Here is a 19,794-nt window from a genome sequence, read left to right as displayed (position 1 = left end):
TTTCAATGACAAGTATTCTTAGTGGAACTCTCAAAACATGACATAGTCTGTAAAATGCAAATAAAGCAAAGTAAAAATACTTACAGGATCTGTATTAACAGGGGAAAAAAATGGAGGCTTTTCTTTAAAACACGAAAGAATCAACTCAATGATTATCAAAGCAAAGTAGATGTAAAAAGTGGTAAACCTGAACCTTTCATTTACATGGCCCTAAAGGGAAAAAGAAACATAGTAAATGATTGTTTTATTGTGCTTCCCAGCCCCCGCCCCCCAGCACACACACTCTCTCTCTCTCTCTCTGACTTTTTCACAGCTTCTTTTGGCAATTCCTTTCTTCCTCTACAGTTGAACACTGTAAAGTAGTTGCTAGCAGGATTTATCTTACAAAAGTATGCACGTACTCTGTAAAGTGCCTAAGAACATGCTTATCTCCAAGCTTTTCATTAAATTATGTCAAGTTCAAAGTGCTTATACATCTTCACTGCATGCAGACACCCTCTGGAATCAGGGCTACATGACATCCTTTTAAACTACCTCCAGGGATTCTTGCAAGATCATGTCTTAAGCATAGGAATTGTCAACCGAGATCACAGAACATCCGTTTACTTTAGTATCTTGTCACTGACAAGTAGTCAGTGTTAAAGACTTTCAGAAGAAACTGCAAAAAAACCACTGTATTGCATAAGTTCCATCTGCTCTAGAGATATTTCCTTTCCTACTCATGAGTCCGCAGTTGACTTAGAACTTCTTTTTGTGAGGATATGCCCCTCCTACAGCTCTTTTGAATCATCTTATTGTTCACTTAAAATGTTTAAACCTTAAGTGCACGAGAAAGAATATTTGGTCCTTGGCAGCTGCAAGAACAGGAGAAACATTACCGTCACCCGTTCTAAGGCTCTGCACCCACAGTTTTAAGTTGGCTAAGGATTCAAACATTGATAGTCCAATATTCATACTTATTCACCACTACTACAGTTTTTAAATTGACTTCAAGTGGCATTTGAAAGGGTCTCAACAGGACTGCAGCTATTTTCTGAAGAAGTTCCGCACATACTGTCATTCAAGGTTTAATTCAATCTCTGCTGGAATATTTATGACTGCCTGATACAGCAAAATCCTTGCTAAAAGCATAATGCTGCTAATAGTTACAGAAAAGTAAGTATAAAAAAAAGAAATCGCCAAATGGAATCAACGCTGATTTCACTCAGGAGAAGCAATCACCTTAATGTTTTTTCAAATATTCTTTTTCACTCCCAGCCTTTGATGATCTAATCACTGAAGCAATCTGTTTTGCCCTACTTAGTGGAATTTGTTTCCGTGAAAAACATGACAACTTTCTTGCTGTGGGAGAACCTGCTATGTTTTCAAACAGGAATCATAACAGCCCAGCTTTCTATCCTCTCCCTCCAACTTTCTGTTCTCTATTTACAGCCACAGTTGGAGTCAAAATGCTATCCTCAGCACATCAGGCACTGACAGATGAAAGCCTATGGAGCTATATAATGTGGCCAAGCTGCCTAAGCAAAAAAGGAACATTACATATTAAAATGTGTCATCTCCGATTACTACCCAACCCTATTTAAGCATGGCAGGGGAAGGGGGCTGCAAAAGAGGAAAGGAAGGAAAAAAGAAAGCGTGTGGGGGGAAGACCCTGTTCTAATGTATATGCAGCATTGGTACAGCCCTCACATGTCTGTCAGGTTTCCAGTATAGCCTTGGGCTAAGCAAAATCTGCTTTTTGACACTGCATGAGAAATCCCAGTTCCCTTCAAGTTACACAAGTCTCAGTCAAGGCAACAGAACCAAACTTCTCTTTCTTTCTGGCAGAAGCTGGGCTCAGATCTGACTCCAAACTCGGTGATTCATTCCCTTGGAAGAGACATTAAGGCTACAGTTCCTGTTCTCCAAGTGCTAACAAGGATGGCATGTTACCTGTGCTGTTGTAGTCATGATCTTAGACCGGAAAGGCCCCACGGCACAGAGCACAGACAAAAACCAGAAGATAATGAGCACTCCAGAGGACTGAACTCCTCTCAGCCTTTCGTACTGAATAAGCAATGTAGCTAACAGCTGTAAAAGTAAATACAGGAACAGTGAACCACAATCCCATCCCACTGCTCCCCCTATTCACACTCTCAGTTGGCAGCTATTACAGTCATCGACAACAGGACCTCTCTGAAATAAGGCCCCATCACAACTTCACAGAAGTTGATGGCTAAACCTCCTCTACCTACAGAAAGCAGCAAATAACTTTATGAAATAATATGGTTTTACTGTTCTCAGAACCTTAACTTCAGAATTCAGTTTTTAAACCAGACTTTGCACCTAGGGCTAGGCACAATTAAATATTAGCTACAAACATTTTAAACACATGTAAAAGCTGTCATTTCTCCAGTCCAGATGGACAATCAGGACTTGTCTGGTAAACAAGATTTTTTTTAAAAAAACACCATCCATCCGTGGGAATTAAAAACTTAATGGGCAAATTTCACTGCTTCATTTTTCATACAACAGCCACAAGCCTGTTTGTCACCCTAGGCAAAGCAAATTTGGGTTTTGTTTAATGGAGGAACAGCCACCAGATAAGAGACACGGTTTTACACAGCTCAATACAATACTGAACAATGCACAAGCCACGCTCCATCATATCTCCCTGTTTAGGCAAAGTCATATCCAAATTGTCTCCACACCTGGATCACAAGCCTGAAGAAACAGATGAGGGCAAGGTGGGAGGCAGAACAATCTCTCCATTATAAAGATTTTGATTTACATAGCTGAGTCTACATGAGAGAGCTATCTGTAACCGCAGCCTTTTCAGTAAGCAAAATTTGCCTCAGTGATACTAATAATTTAGTTAAAAGAGTACAGGATAAAGCAGTGAATGCAAAGGAACCTTTTTTCTCCTTCATCTGTCTAAGAAAGAGTTATTCTTATTGTTCACAATAAACAAAAGCAGCTACAAACCACAGTGATGCCAACGATCAACGGAGTTACAAAATAGACTGGTGGAGGTGTTCTGTTTTGCAGGAGCTCGTGGAAAGAGTAGAAGAGATCTGCCCAGCTCACACACCACAGCAGGACACCAAACAGCTGAAAGTAGTCAAACAGCAACAGCATTTGGTATATTCATCTCCAGGAGCAGTCAGACAGCTAGCAAAACCGTCACGATTCACGGATTTCCAGCAAGACAAAGCTGTGCAAACAGAACACGGCCGCGTTGACCCGCTGCAGGCAGGCTAATGGCACTGTCCCACTGCACTCAAACCAAGGATCTCGTCTCAACTGCTTTTTGCAAAGGATTTGCAAACACAGCAGTAGAAAGACTAAGTATTTACCTGTTTTTTCCCCCTCATACTATCCAGTTTTGGTTAGAAACACAGGGAGCATCCAGATTAAAGGGAGACATGGCCTGAAGCAGAAGCCTGGAATTTTTCTCCAGGAATAACCCCAGTTCTCTCATGGCCTGTGGAAAGTGACTTGCTTCCATTCCTTAGACCTAGCCATTTACAAACCAGAGGTGCTGTTGACACCAGCCACCTCTTAAGCACAAGATGCAGATGAAATCACATAGCTATTGGGTAGGTAGAGTGGCTTGAAAAAAGACCTTCTTGTGCTTACTTTCACCATCAAATTAAATTCCCACTAGACCTACCTTAAGGTCTTGGTTTTGCAGCTTTCAATGGTTTAAAGGTTAAGTAAGGGTGAAACAGCACAGTTCTGGCTCACAAAAGGGATGCTTTCTCTTCTGCAGAGCAATCAACATCTCGTCTCTACCCAGAAAGGTGGCCTCATAGGACAGATTTCCTTACAGATGAGCTATCCTTTGCTATCCTTCCTCAGAAATCTGTACATACACTGTTGCCTCCTCTAAGCAAGTTCTTCAGTTCCCCCATTAATCAGAAGGAATTCTGCTTAAACCCTACTGCAGCACTTGCTTGCATACTGAACTAACACTAACAAACTCAAAATTGCACATTATTCATGGAGCACTGCAAAGAGATCTTACCGTCTTGAATCTGTTCAACACAGAAAGCACAATGTACCCTCTTTTGTTGTGCTTTAGGTAGAGAAGATAGAAGGGTAATGCACTCCATAGATAAATGCTGGGGATCCATGCTAGGACGGTATTCTGGAAACACGGTGTCAGGTCTGGATTATCAGTGTGTATTGAAAGATTTGAATCCTGGAAAAAAGACGAGACACGTTTATTAACAAAGAGACAGAAGCACTGCCAATTGGAACATCTGCTTGAAGAAGTTGTATCCAGATTCTACTGGAGTTAGCACATGACCTTAGTAAAAGCTTTTCCAAAATACCTATCCCAACCACTTGCAGTTAATCCGCTATAGTAAAAGGGCTAAGTACAGTTACAAATACTGGGCAACATAAAAACTAAAAAGATTCTGCCCTCGTGTATCTCAGAGTTGGATGTGTATTTTGTAGCAGACAAGCCTGTGTGGTTTTGTCTTTGCTAAGGCTTAGTTACCCATGCTGACACCACCACATTTCTTGGGCATTCCCAGCCTGGAGTGAAACTGCTAAACAAAGCTCTTGCGGCAAAATCCTCAACTGGAGAACTCATCCAGCAGGAATGTCCAGCACTGAAGAAAATTATCACGTTTAGATCAGCTGTAGGCTGACCTGGGAAAATCCCCTCCATTTACGACTAAAATTCTCTCCTTCTTACTCATATACCTCTAACTGTAGCTACTTCGCTATTCTAAACAAAGGTAAAAGGAATGTATTGTATTTGCAGATAGGAATACAGGTTTTCTTGCAAACATGGCAAGCAATGCTTTCCATCTGTGACCTCAGACACCACATATGCAACGTGTGCCTGAGGATTTGAATGCACCACATACAAACGTACAGTTATGCAAGTTCAAACTAAGACATTTCAGTACAGTTAAGGGGAATTTTTTTTTAATCAAACCTACTGGAAATTCACACCATGCATTTTGCCATCTGATGTGTCATCTTAAAAGTGGTAGATAAATACTTACTGCAGGAAATGTAAAATTACTTTGTTGTACTACCATTAGCAAGCAGATGATAAAACTAAGATACCTGTCGTTCAAATATGCCTTACCTCTACGCTAGAATCACTTACTTGTAACTAATTATTTTTGGGTATGAGCTCTCGGTAGAAGTATGTTTCAGTTAGGCTGAGACACTTCGCCCTACCCCTTATAAATGAATGACTGACTAGTCTGAATATGAATTCTTCAAAAGTATTTCCAGTCCTGCTTTTGTTTACCAATGCAAAAGAGACTGCTGAAAGCAATGGTTGATTGTAGGAGAACTGAAGAGCCCCAATCTGCTGACAATCTTTCAGCTTTGGTGATGATCTGTCAGAAGGGACATACATCACTGCATCAGTCACCATACACACAAGAGAGCTCTTAAGTGTAATGACACTACAAAGCTGTGGCAGGTTGCAGGAAGGTTTCGCTGAACTGTGACAACTTTGTCACTCAGAATTTCAACTTTGGCACAACTGAAACCTCTGGCAGTGGCAAAGGTTGGCACAAATCCATAACTATGCATCTGAACTGCACCCTTTAACGCCACAGTTAGTGCCTCTCCAGCCGAGAAATAGCTCTTTTGGAGGCACACAAGCACCCAGCATGGGCCAGGGGAATAAAAACGCTCCCATTTACCTTAAACAGGTTTGTCCAGACCTAGGGGGAACTTCAGCCACAAATCAACAACACAGGGGCAATTACACAGCAATTCAAACACAAGATCAAAACCAAACAAAACTCCAGCCTCACATTCAAACTATTTCTGCGTTATCCTCCAGCGAGCAGGTCTCTGGCACCAAAAAGGAAGATAACATTTCAAGCACCCATTTTTGGCTCATCATGAAAACATTTCAGCATCTCTAACATGATAAGCTCCCCTAGCAGCTACCCTGCCTGGGGCAAGAGATGCCCTCTAGAAGTCTGGAGCTGAAGAGCTCTTTAGTTCCAAAGCAGGAGCTTATCTACTATCATTTATTCAACAAAATACTAATTTCCTCTTTAAATTACATGTGGTTTAGCAATGTCTTGAGCATGTTTGTAATTGTGCTCCTTTTTCTTGCTGGAAAAGGAAAGCTGAGGAAGACTAGCAATAACTGGGCATAGAATAAAACAAAGATTCCATTGGGGGGGGCACACTCTTAATTTAAACCTTTCCTATAAAACCAAAATGTCCAGAAATGGTTTTCTGCCTGTCAGCAACCTAGAAACTGCCCCAGATGTCCATTAACTTTGGACTGAACACAAGCTGACTATTGTAACCAAGACACAGACTGTATAGCTGCCAAGCCATTTAAAGGTTTGAAGGTTTTCATTAACTCTTATTTAAACAAGGCAAAGGACTTGCATTTCTGAACGTATAAATACAGCTGGCCAGAAAACAAAAATTCTGTCCTAAGAAAACACGTAAGATTTTGAGATTCAGTTGAATTATTCCTGAGAATATAAGTGGAACTTTTCCAAAATTACGTGAAAGTGTAAGAAGCAGCATCCACCCGATGGACCAACAAGAGCCTACTACTACCACGGCACATGGGAAACAGGGATGTGGGCTGAAGGAGAAACCTTTGTTCAAGGTGACAGACCTGACTACTGGCTATCTTGGTAATGTTTTCCCAAGTCCAGTACCATCCTGGACTAGATAAACAAGTTTCCTGAACAGATGTGCTTCTGTAAAAAGCTTCCCTTTCAACAAACGGGTGTTTTCTGGGAGCAGACTGTTTTTTCCATCTTTGAATACAGTGAGAGGGGTTCCTGCTAGAAGACACAGTACCTAAAACATTTAAGTAGTGTAATTCCATGCAAATTACTTACTCTGAGACCAGACTAACACTGCTATGCCATGTAGTAGGACTCTGCAGTGAATTATTATTATTACTTTTAAATCAGGGAATATGAAAGTTGTGTTTCTTACCACATTTCTTACCAAGGTGGATCTGTTTTCATGGAGCTGGCCAGTTCCACTTTATGGCTCAAATCACCACACTGACACATATATTCCAACATTCCCTCCAATGCTAAACAACTCATTTGTGTTAGAATACGACACGAAGTCTCAATACAATCTATCCTGGCCAAGCCAACATTGTTAAATATTGCCAAATACCCTCCAGTTCAGCAGTAATGGAACTCCACCCCTGAGAACAAACACAAGAAGCAAAACGGCTGGAGAGAAACACCAGCTCTTTGATTTCTATCTTTTAAGGCTGCTGCTTTAATCTGGCTTTGCCTTTCCATATTCTGAACTCTGTCCTGCTAAGTTTAAATGCTTCTTGTGTCCAGTTCTGATTGAGGATGAAAATACCCACCTTCAGCTGTCTGGGTTTGAGGGTTTTCTTTGGACTGGCTACTGAAAGAAGTCTAACACGCTGATGTTGGGTAGCACACGTGTTCCTCGGCTCATGGCTCTGTGCTGTCCTGAGAGCCGCTCACCTTCCTCTGTGCATCACAGTGATGTCTCAGGGTCCCCTTCAACGAAACCCCAGGAAAACACTCTGCAGGCAGCTCTGTGACCCAGAGCCAGGGTGGCCCAGAGCCAGGGTGTCCCATCAACAAGCATCTCCTAGGAGGAAATAGCAGCACGTGTTGGGGAACACCACTTTCTCCAAGAAACTTATCTCAGGAAAATTGTAACAGCCAGCACGCCCAACACAGCTAACATCGCTGTCAGCTCGCTTCTTCAGAAGTGAGTCTTAAGGGCAGTAACCTGCGACCTCCTCCTAATCCAGACTCCCACTGTGCTCCCTGGCTCCTCCAGATTGCCAAGAGCTCTGTGGCAACTGTCAGTGATCAGCAGCACTTCCCTGGATGCAGTATCATGGATCAGGTAGGAGGCTTTGCTGGCAAGATACAGCATTGCACAAATACCAGTCCACCGTACCAAACTCCCTGGGCACAGAATTTACTTAATTCTGTAATACTGCTTAAACGCAATGCCAACATCCATGGCAAAAGAGATCAGAGATGCTTGTTACAGCTTCACACCAGACATGGGATCCCCTGGAGTTTAAAACTTACACATTAGTGGGGCTTTCTGTTGATCATTTAAGAATATCATTGACATTGTCCCTTGCAGCAGTTTTCAGTCACACCCATCACTCCAGTCACAGCCTTTGTAAACACAGCCCTCATATTAAAGGCCATCTGTGCAGCAGGACTTACATTTAGATGAGCAGTATTAAATACATGATCTTCATTTAAGGGAAGGTATTCAGCAGGGGAAGCTCTGAGCAACATTAAAGCTGCTCTAATACTTAGCACTTTCTATTACACTTTCCCCTCTGGAAAAGAAAACTGCTATTGAAAATGCCACCCTTAAAACTAATAATGCCTTTAAAGGAAAAAAAATTTCAGAGCATCACATCTTGGGCTTCTTGCATGTCATGCCTTAGTTTTCAAAGAAAAAGGGGAACAAACAGAAAGCCTAAAGCTAGGCTGAAAAACAGGAACAGGGAAATTCCTATCCCTTTCCCAAACCTCAAGGATTATGTTAATAGAGCCTGCTGAGAAAGACCAGCTGGGGTTCTGGTGTTTGGGTTAAGTCTAAACCAACTCCTACTCCACTACAGAAGTTTAAAATGAAAGTGCCTCACACTGGCTTTTCCTGGCATACAGCTGATGCTGCAATAATGCTCCTCAAACAGCTGGCAATGGAAAGCTCCCAAACCCTAGGGAAGGCTAACAATATCCTTTGTCGTCTCAAGCAGCTAACTCCATTGAATGGATAAATTAATACATGCTTCTCTCTAAGTTCCTACAGCACAAAAATAATTGGGAAAAGCACAGGAAACACAAATTCATTCTTTATCTGCTTGGGAAAATGAAGGCCACTGTGCTGATGTCATTCACACCCTACCCAAGGTTAGTACATGACATATCGCTGATTCTGTGTCAGTTATCACCAGTTGGCACATTATTTAAGATTAAAAAATCAAACTGAAAAGCTGACTGGGAAGGTACACACCCTTCCCAGAGAGAGATAAGTGAAAAACTAAAAGTGGCAATGCTTCCCCACAGTAAACAAACATGGAAATGGTATCTCTTGTAAAAGAAACTGTTAGTGAGAATCTAAATACGGAGGACAATCTTTCTGCCCTTCTATTGCCCCTAGATCTAGTAAATACCCTGCTGGGAGTTTCATTCACACAGCTTGGCAAAAAAAAGAAGAGGAAGAAAAAAAGGATGGTTTTCTTTTGGCTCTACCACACTGCCTCCACCCCACAACAAGCATGGCTCTCTGCAGCAGCTCTGAACCACACCACCAAAAACAGTCAGGGCTCAGTTTTAGCTACATCACAGGCTTCATCTCAGCGCCTCCCTGTCTCACCTCCCATTTCCAGCTGTTGTCCACCTCTTCTGCTTGGTCCCTGCCGGTAAACTCTGATAAGCATTTTAGAGCACAAATGCAAACAAACAAGCCCTCTGCTCCAAGACTCCAGAAGGCTGCCCATTTCAAACGGCATTCTCACAGCAAGACCATCCATTTACATTTCCAAAGGAACAATTTCACCCTTATGTACAGAAGGAGTAACATGCTTCATTAATCCACAGTGGCTGCTGCACAACTCAATTCCTTCACACAATTACAGGAACAACCATCTCCCCAGCCCTTAAGGGCAAGAGATGGGACATTCTCCGCTACAGCACCACTGCTTGGAAAAAAAGTTGAGAGGACATAAGCTTTTATAATAGTGCATGAACCACACAGTTATTAACCAGACATAGCATTTTTCAGTTTACAAAGCATACTGCAACAGTTATCTGCATTAGTGAAGGACACCATGCAGGATGCTGAACTTTCTTTTCCAGCAGTAAAAGGATCATTAGTGGCTTATTTTAATGGATCAAATAGATCTGGCACATGTTCATAGCCTATACAAGCTAGTTTATGATGACGGAGTAACTAGTCACAGGTTTTTGCTTGAGTTGAAGTTTCATGGTACAAACGGTACCAACTACACAACGCACTTGAGAACTGTGGACCAGACATTCAAAAATCAAGGTACTGGCTTAATGACAGTCATTAACATGAAACAGTAAGTTTCCTTTTCTTCTCTTCTTAGTTTTTACAACTAGAAGTTCAGAGCTGCTCTGCTGTTGTGAACAAAACTGAGGCTGGATTAAAAAAAAATAAAAACAGGCTCATATTCTGCCACAGTCCTGTGAGCCCAGGAAACGGGGCTTTCAGAAAAGCATCTGTAGCTTAAGAGAAATAATAAAGTATAAGTTGACCACAGTAAATATATGCATCTACAACAACATACACCTAAAGTAAAAGTAAAATCCATCTACTTCAACTGTTTTAGCAGCAGTCAGCCTTCTTGCTTGGACAAAGGGACCAAGAAAGGAAGGCATAGTGCAACCACAGAGGTACAAATGCTCCTGAATCAAAAGCAGGACTGAGAAGAAAAGGACACAGGATCATTCCTTCAGAATAAAGTCCCCAACTGCCTTGTAAGATTGATCAAAGCTGTATAGTTCTGTAGAGAAAACTTCCTCTCAATTGCATCATCAAAGGCTTTTCCTATAACCTGATGCAAGTACAAATAAAGGAGTGGGTTGCCCCATTTGATCCCAGTGTAACAATGGGTGCTGGGGAATACCCTTAATTTGAGCCATCCCAGCTCTTTTCAGCTGAAAGGCGTTGGGTTAATTCAAGGATCATAATGAATGTAGCTCAATTAAGAAGAAGTACAAGGCAGCCCCTGCTTTATTTTCTCCCCTTCCCACCCTGACTCCTCCATTTTAAGCTGGCCCATCCAGTTGGGCTGCTGTACAATAATAGTAAAAGGGATTGTCACAAAAGAATTTGTCAGCAGTGCTGCTCTGACATTCCACCTGCCTAGTGGGAGTTGCAACCGACAAATTGACTGCAGAGATAATGAGGTTTTAATGTCTGGTCAAGGCTGTCTTTAACATGACAGCAGCGTGAGAGTTCGGGGGGGGGGGGGGGGGTAGAGCAGGACACAGAGGTCACGCACCATCTCAAGCACCCAAGGTGGGTCACACTCTTCAGCTGCAGGGACTCTCATTAGGGGAGCTCCAAGAAGTCAAATGCAGCAGCAGACCAGAGGGCAAGGACAGACTCTGGGTGCTAATGAGCTTTAATGCCAAGATTAAGCCCGTTTATCACTTACAGACCTGACCTAAGCTCACCTAACACAGAGGAGCACTACACTTTAGCTATACTTGCAGAGTTAATATGCACAAATTGTACTCATCTCTCAGTCCACAAAATTTCTGCTTATTTCAGTCATTTTTATTCAGAAGAAGAGTGAAATCTGCAGTCTGGCCCTAAACCATGGCAGTAGTTTCAGAGAGAAAAAGAGCTCACAAAGCACCACTGCAGGTAGCACCTTTTGGAAATGTCTGCTCATACACCTCCCCCATCCTCTCAGCTATTCTCTCTTCTCTTCCCTTCTTCTCAAAGTGAAGGCTGGACTTCCATGTTGTTAAGCCAGAAAAAATCAGAGATAAAGAAAATATGGTGACTATGGAAAAGGACTCTGTTAACCACAGAAACTGAAGCAAAGGCAGAACTGCCCCGGTACATTGCTCTACCCCAAACCAAATGCACGCACAGCTTCCATCCAACCCTAAGCGATGTGAACTTAAAGCTTAGAACTTGTTTTTTTTCAACACCCAGGAAATCCCTGTTTCTAAAAGAATCATGTTTAACTACGATCTGTACAAACACTCCGCAACTGAATCCACCCAGCCAGCGCTAGTTTGAAGAGAGGAGCACCATCCGTAAAGAACTGCTGCAAGATCAGTGACCGAACTGCAACACGCTTACGGTAACAACGCTTCAAATAGCCAAACGAACTAGAACTTTAACACTTTGCCACAAAGAGGCTGAGACCCGGAAAGTGAATTTTTGCAGGTCATGAACATGTGAGCATGATGTGCCAACTCTATATCGGGGCAGGACAAAAAAGGGGAAAAAAGCAGCAGACAGAATAGCATTGCTGCATATGAAGATCACCACTGGCCACGATTTTCCATCAGATCGCTCTTCCAGTAGTAAACTGTTTCCCCCAGAAGACATACCTTGCTTTTTCAAAGGGGACAAAACATAAAAGCATTACGTTTTTTACTGCTTTTTGTTCCACTTTGCCTGCTCTCACCTACCCTTGCTATAACAAAATGATGATACTCAGAACATGGAGGTTTTTTCCCCTGGGTTTTTTGTTTTTTTTTTCTGTGTTTCCAAATGTACATAATAACAAAGAGAAATGAAAGGGAAACAATTTGCAGATGTGAAAGGTAGGGGAGATTCTAGAATACAAGTCATTCAGCTGAGGGGGAAAGGAGAGAGAGCAAAGGAAGAAATGAGAATTTATTTAGTTCTTTTAATTGCACAAGTGTCAAATGCATTCCCAGAAAGTTTCAGAAAGAAATTATTACTTCTGAAACTAAATTACTTTGACGTTTGAAACAACTCCCATGAAATAGTTTTTCTTCTCCCCCTCCTTCATTTCTTACTCTGTTCTAATTCAAAGCTTTATGGCACCGGCACATGACATTACTGTAAATGATTTAAGTTTTATTACATTGACTTTGCCTCTCACGCTGCTGGGTGATTAGCACAGGGACAAGGTGCCAGCTCACACAGGCCCAGCATGGAATCAAGGCTCCTGGCCCTACAAAAGCCTGAACACATTCCTGGGAAGATCTTTGGCTGCGTTCTGCGATGCTCTCCTCCAGCTCAGCCAAATAATGTGCGACTGGATAATGGCCCATCACATTCACGGCAGTATCAGGAGACAAATGGAGCATTAGCTTACTGGAAAAATCAAAGATCCCATTTAATAGGTTTTTCAAAGGAAATTTTTTTAAATTAAATTTTAAACAGTAATAGTCTCTTCATTTTAATACATTACAAATTCACACGTGTAGAAAGGAAAGGATTATATCTCCAGTGGCATAGTAATTTGCCTACCAGGTAAGCTAAGCCCATCCCCATCTCAAAATGCTTTAAATTCTTAACTGTAGCAATTAAATGAGCTCCATTTTAAGGAGGTCCTCATGTGACTCAGACTTTATTTCAGATATTATTTCTTTTCAGGAGGCAAACTCTATAGTATTCTTAAGTCCCAGACACTACATCTACCAGCTATGTCACTTCAGCTACAATGGTCAGAGCTGTGTCCAGGGAGGAAGAGTTGTGCTGAAAGCTGAAGAACATACATGACCTTGAGTTTTGCTGCAGAGAAGAAATCTCCCCGTGGAGCTTTAATCCCCTGTTAAAGCAAGGTGGGTCCTTGCCTCCTCACCATCTGCCCCATCTCACAGCACCCTCAAGTTTTACTGTCTCATGCCCAGGAAACACATGGAAGGGAGGGACAAACAGGCTTTTGTGTCCAGATCTTTGTGAAGCACTTCCCACAAGGTCACTGCGCACCTGGGCAAAAAGAGATTCTTCTCACCTTGGGCTTTTTTTTTTTTTTTTTTTGCCCCCTCCTTAAAAATCCTTTTTCCTGCAATTCCAGAATTGCAACTGGGAATTCCAGAAAGGACTCAGCCATCCTGCTCAGATGTTGGTGGTGACAATTTTATCAGCTGCTACCATTCTCTGGCACAGAGGACTACTGTTCATTTGACCCATCAGTTGCCTGGTTTGAAGGAAATGGTAATAGCTGCTTTCCGAACAATCACATTCAGATATTCTACTGAAATGAATGTCATTTTCATGAGCTTCATTAATTAACACTGTCACTGAAGGACTCCATAAATCCTTGATATTGGCAGCTTTCACTAGTATTAAGTTCTGCTCATAACTCTCAAATCCAGACCTCGTCTTTCCCAAACACATTCAAATACAATCTATTATGCCATTTACACACAGATGAATGATAATAGGCCCTGTATAAGACTGCAAATCTAATGACAAATATTTATACTGCTCTTGACATACAGAATCTGAAGCCCGAATCCTTTAGCAATAGCTCCATTCAACTCAATTCAAGAATCTTAAAATCCTGGAGGATTTGAGCTTGAGTACTTCATTGCTTTTAAGTTCAGGATGCTACCAACACAGCTACCCTTTGAGAGAGTGTAACTTCATAGATCTGATGTCTGAAGAGACCATTACCATCACCTAGTTTGCTCTCCTACCTAACATGAGAAAGAAGACAGACACCTGACGCAATCATTTGTGAAGAGATTTATAGAAGTGGGACTCCATTATCTGAAGTTGGATGCAGTTAAAAAAGATTATGTGGGGGTCTGTATCACATTTAAATATCTATAAACACTGAGCATTCTGTGTTTATCACAGCATGGCAGAAGGGGAAGATTATATATAAAGAACAGTCAGTCTGGACTACACCATCCTACTGCAGAATCCTTCCTTTGCAATGACCTGCTATTACCTTTCACTTCACTCTTCCTCTGCTGAAACTAATTTAGTTGAGATTATAATGGAATAATTGAAATTCAATGTTTTATTATTAATTTAGGGCCAAACCACTTAAGTTGTGTACAAGTTTCTTTTAAAGAAAAACACATTGCAAGAAGTACATTGTCATCTTTCTTCAAAGAAATATTTCTTCCTTACTACAGCTATCATTATTATTATTATTATTAGCTATTATTATTACAAAAATTTAAGCACGATATATGATGAAGCAAAAGGGGAAATTATGAAGAGGGGAGACTGGCGGCACTTTGAGCCAACAGAGCAGGAAGTTGCTTTTCCAGAAAGTGGCATGACTTTCAGCCCAAGCCTACCAAAATTTCACAGAATGACTCAAGGTGAAGGAATATCCGCAAAGCTGAAGGTTAAAGGCATGCCTGCATGAGACTATCTCAAAGACAAGACCGAGGTACTGTTTACTTTTGAGAGTTACTGCAACTTCCTGTTGAATTACTCAAGAGGCACTGGATGAAAAAGCTGCCAGCAATTTCACATGGGATGGGAAGAAAAAAAAAACAACAAACCAACAATAAAAAAATGTGTGTCAGGTTACCAAGACACAGGGTAGGCAAGGAAAGTGAGCTCTGTCAGCTAAGCAAGATCAAAAGGAACAAGCCTGGATCTCTTCCGTAACTGACTAGAAGTTGCGGTCTCCCCTTTGAAGCACTCTATCACTTGTCCTCACATTTCCTATTTATGCTGTTAAGAAAACCCCAGCCCCGAAACCACAAGCTACTGCCCAAGCCCAGGCACTCTGTCTGTAGGCTAAGGTGTTTGTATCACCCATCATACAAACAGGAGCCAAGTGCTGCCGAGTACTTCACGTTTTATTCTCTCAGCAGCCATCACTCACCCAGAGGGCCTGAGCTGCAGAAAGACGACATGTCTTTACACTGGCACAGAATTTGGTTTTCTAAGCTCGTGCTGTTTAGTCATTAGGCCAAAACACTTCTGCAGCAAACACTCCCTAGGAGATCACTTTGTTCTCCTCTCGGAGGAACTGCTCACATTTTACTAGCGGAGGACATAAGCAACAAATATGTAGTAATTCCCCTGTATCTACTTTTAAAGTACAGGGATTGTGGGTCACGTTAATTAGCACACCTATCTAGCACACTTACTATCACATACTAAATATGTGACACAATAAAGTAATGGTAATTATGGGTAATTAATAGCAATTACGGGCAATAGTAAATAACACTCCTAAGGACTGCCTTGTGCCAGTGTGCACTATTACATTCATCTCCTCGCAAAAGGCATTTAACTTGGGAACACTGCTAGGTGATATTAACAATTAGCTTCAAATTCTCAATTGAAAGAGACAATGTGTTTCTAAGTGTTCAGATGAAGAGATTGTTCATGCTGCATTTTGAATAAATAATGTTCTAGTTGTTCCTCTTTTATCTATAAATACCCTGTATTTGTATTAGTGATTTCTGATTTTATGTTCAACAGGTAAAGTGGTAGCTGGAAGGCAAAAACATTCATAGATTTCTAATGTGACCTACAGCATTTTCTTTCATTTCTGATTTCTAAAATGGGTTGAACAGGAGATCATTTTGCCTCTGCACAAAATCAAAAAAACCCCAATCCGTTGACACTTCCAGCAAAATTCCCCCACCCTGCACCAGGGTGAAGAGTTGAAACCTTAACACTTTTGATAATCCAAAAAAATCCAAGACAAATCAATCATCTGTTCAAGTAGATATATTTCACCGTAAACACTTTCATGAGCTAGTTCTGAATCATTCTGTTTTGATTCTGACCTCATTTTAACAGAAAAGTATTGTAGCTGGTTTAAACTCCAAAACAAAGACTGTTTAAATTGGAACAGCATGTTTCCTTTCACTCTATACAGTTTTAAAACCGACACCAATATGTCATTCAGCTTCCAAAAATATCTAGATTTTCTTTGACAAAAAATGGGGAAAGTGTTGAAGTTCATCAGCTATGAAAAAGCAACCATTAATAATGGTTCACATTTTATGAAGTTCTTGAACTGCAAAGCTGAACACCATTGGTTTGGTGTGCACAGGCCAGTGACTGCCTTTCACCTTGTTCTCCATTCTTCAAGTGCACGGCAGCATGTGAAAACTCAACTTTCGTTGACTTATTTCAAAAAGAAGCTTCTACCTACATTTTCTTATGGAACAACATATTTGCACAGCAAATCATTTCAAGGTGACTGTCATCCACATGGTCATCACTTACAACCTCTCATAAAATCAGTTCTCTATATACATTCCTGTTATCAGAAAATACCACTGGCTACTGAAGTGAGGTATAAGACTCTTGGTCACTGAGTTCAATCTGCTGGTCACTGGGTCACATGTTCCGTTTCACACAGTTATTGAGTAACATTTTTTAAAACAAGCAGATGGAAGGTTGTTTTGAGTCTAAACAACTCTGGAACATTCTGAAGGAACAAAACAGGTTTACATTTATTAAGTAGTTTGCCCATTTGTTTAAGTAACACTGTTCATCTCTTTTCAATCAGTCTCCTTTTATTCTTTACTAATACTTTATGTTGAAGTGTGTGATAGTTACACAAAAAAAGAAGTTTATGGAGTCTTGTAACACACGCCTGACATCTTCCTTCACAGACTCAGGCAGAAAATGCATTCTTCTGCCAAACTACCATGTTACAGATAACTGGCATTAATCACATTTGAACTATTACTTTGAGCAAGGCTGAAGGTATATTTTTTAATTATTATTTATGCTTTGTTAAACACATTCAGATCTCTTCATCATTTATGCTGTAAATAAATGTTTAGTAATTAAAATCTCTTCCCTGGATTACCCCTATACTCCTTCCTGCAAATTCAGTTCTGAAAAGCCTTGGCAATATTAAAACTAAGATACACTACCTCAGTGTAGCGTACACCAGACACAGCACCACAAAGGGTCCTGTGCTTGAGTAACAGTACTGCATAAAGCACCGAATGATACATTTACCTCATACTTAAAACCAGCAGAACCGCATGAACATTTATATTATGTATCAATAACCTGTTACCAAAAGCTTTGGCCACATAGTTGCACTAAGCCTTCCTTGAGAAGCCAGGACATGCTTCTCCAGGCAGTCTATAAAGTAGTGAACAGTGTTGATCTGTTTGTGCTTGTTCCTGTTCTATAAGTGTTTATAGTAGAAATAAGAGGTGAAAATACTTGTTTGAGCAAGCTTATCTGCCATGTGTTGTAGCAGAGTGTGAGGGTGCTTGGAAATGATATGTGAAAGTGAATGAAGAAATCTAAGGGGCTTAGGAGCCTAAGTCGTCTTTGAAAAAGTAATGTTGGGACAGTTTTTGAAAGATAATTAGTTATCTGATGATGGAGCTCAGCATCAAGTCCTCACAGCCAACTGCTCATGTTCTTTAATAGCCTTCTTAGCAGCGATTCATCTTCAGACACTTGGTTTCATTCCTGTTCATCTTTCTTTGAAAAAAATCTCCCTTGAGCTAAATCAGTGTAAGAGAAAGGCACGTGCACAAATTGTGATTTCTTGGAGGGCAATTCCAGACTCACCATATGTGCTGAAATCCCCACGGCTTCGCTTGCTCCGAAGTGCCTGCCACACAGCGCTGAGGAGAGCAGCTGTACCTTGGGGAAACGCTGCTCCAAAGACTTGCAACAGCACTTAGACGCTTCAGCACAAGACTACGGGCACCAGTTTCCCAACTTTTCTGCTCACAAACTCAGCGCCTGCTGCAATCAGCCTTCCCAAAGGGCTGACGGCTCTGAACACAAGTCACCCAGTGCTCCCAGCCTGGTGACCACCCCTGGCTGCCACAGCCCACGGCTCTCAGCGCTGACAGGCGCTGCCATCCCGCGGAGCGGCAGCAAGGCTGAGCAGAAGCGCCCCGGCAGGACCCCCCCCCCCCCGGCAGGGGCACCCAGCAGGCCCACGGCTGTGAGGCCCAGGGGTGGGCTACAGCCCCCAGGAGCTGCGGGGGGCACCGCGCCTCCCGCGGGAAGGAGGGGGCTGCGGCACGGCCCGGGGCCTGGCGGGGTCCCCCGGGGCCTGGCGGGGTCCCGGCTCTGGTAGAGAGGCTGGCTGGCGACAGCAAGGCCGGCCGCTGTGCCGAGGCAGGCGAGGGGATGATGCAGCTCAGCCCCCTCCGAAGCCGCGGGACCGACCTGTCCCCCCTGCCCGCTCCGGCCCCTCAGACCCGGCGCGGCGAGCACACGGTCCCGTTCGCGGGGAAACCCCCGCCGGCGGCGGCAGAGCGGGGCACGGCGCTTCTCCTCCGCCCCTGGGGCAGCCCCGCAACCGGCGCCGAGGGGGCTGCTCCCCGCCTTCCCCCGGCCCCTCCGCGCAAACCTCCCGTCCAACTTTCTCCGCAGCGAGGGGCACCCGCGGGGCGGGAAGGGGAGAGGGAGGCGGCACCGCCGGCCGCGCTGCTTACCCAGAAGCGGGACCCGCAGAAAGCCTCCATGGCCGCGGCAGGGGCGGCAGCTCCTCAGGCCCACGCCGGGCACCGGACGGGGGAGATGCCGGCTCCTTCCCTGCTGGGCGGGCCGGGGGCGGGGAGGAGCGGGCCCGACGCGCCCCGGCCCACCCTCCCCGCCGGCGGCGGGAGTCGCCAGCGCCACCGCCCCGCTGCCCTCGCCCCTCGGGCCGGGAGGCGCCGGCCGGGGCCGCCTCAGCGGGGGCCCCTCGGTCCGGGAGGCGCCCGGCACAGGCCCAGCGCCTCCCTCCGCCGGCGGGGCAGCGCGGGGGCGGCCCCGGCCCCGCTGCGGCAGGCCCCCGGAGGCCGGGCTCCCCGGCTGTGCCACGGAGCGGGGAGAGGGGCTGCCGCAGCCCTCCTGCCGCTGCCGGGATGCGGCTTCCCGAGGGCGGCCGGCCCGTGGAAGGGGCTGGCCCGCAGGAAAGCATTTGCCCTGTTCAGCGTAACCCGCTGGGACAGCCAGACCCTGCCCTTGGAGGGGACACGGGCGGTCCCCACGCGGCGGGGGAAGCGCTGGCTGAGGGACGAGGGACAGTCACCGCGGCCGTAGGGAGCAGCCTCTGCCCGGAGCACTGGGATAACGCTAACACCGGGAGACAGGGCCCGGCATCTCCCCCGCGGAGCGGTGTGGAGCACGGTCACCTCAACAGGACTTAGATGACCATCACATCCCTTACCCACCCATCTCCAGCCTTTTCCTTCACACCGATTGCTCCTGCCATAGATGTGCAGCTAAACCAGCGGCGCAGATCCGTTTCCCAAAGCTCTCAGTCAATAAACTCCATGTGTAACTAATGGATTCGGTAGTGTAGCACCTTGGACACAACCTGGATTTCCCCTCCCCGGGACGCAGAAGCACCGTTTGCTCTCCTCTCGGGCTGCGCCTGCAGCCTTACTGACC

General features: G+C 43.9%; 1 protein-coding gene across 2 annotated transcripts in view; it reads right to left on the bottom strand.

Moving 5' to 3' along the window:
* ABCC3 (ATP binding cassette subfamily C member 3) overlaps window positions 1-18,994 on the bottom strand; it is a 50,090-nt gene extending 31,096 nt beyond the window's left edge. Inside the window, exons 1-5 of one of the 2 annotated variants that reach the window (XR_005826026.1) lie at window positions 18,852-18,994; window positions 4,007-4,183; window positions 2,965-3,090; window positions 1,933-2,070; window positions 85-210 (exon numbers count right to left, since the gene is read on the bottom strand). Coding sequence is in view for 1 of the 2 variants with exons in the window: in XM_040581818.1 (XP_040437752.1) it covers window positions 85-210; window positions 1,933-2,070; window positions 2,965-3,090; window positions 4,007-4,183; window positions 18,852-18,881 (597 nt within the window). In the remaining variant the exon portion in view is untranslated. The remainder of the gene's footprint in view (window positions 1-84; window positions 211-1,932; window positions 2,071-2,964; window positions 3,091-4,006; window positions 4,184-18,851) is intronic. The other variant, XM_040581818.1, reaches the window with a different exon arrangement.
* Window positions 18,995-19,794: the final 800 nt, after the last annotated feature.

Source organism: Falco naumanni, chromosome 1 (genome assembly GCF_017639655.2).
Source record: "Falco naumanni isolate bFalNau1 chromosome 1, bFalNau1.pat, whole genome shotgun sequence".
Lineage (NCBI taxonomy): Eukaryota > Metazoa > Chordata > Aves > Falconiformes > Falconidae > Falco > Falco naumanni.
This window is presented reverse-complemented; position numbering and strand designations above follow the sequence as displayed.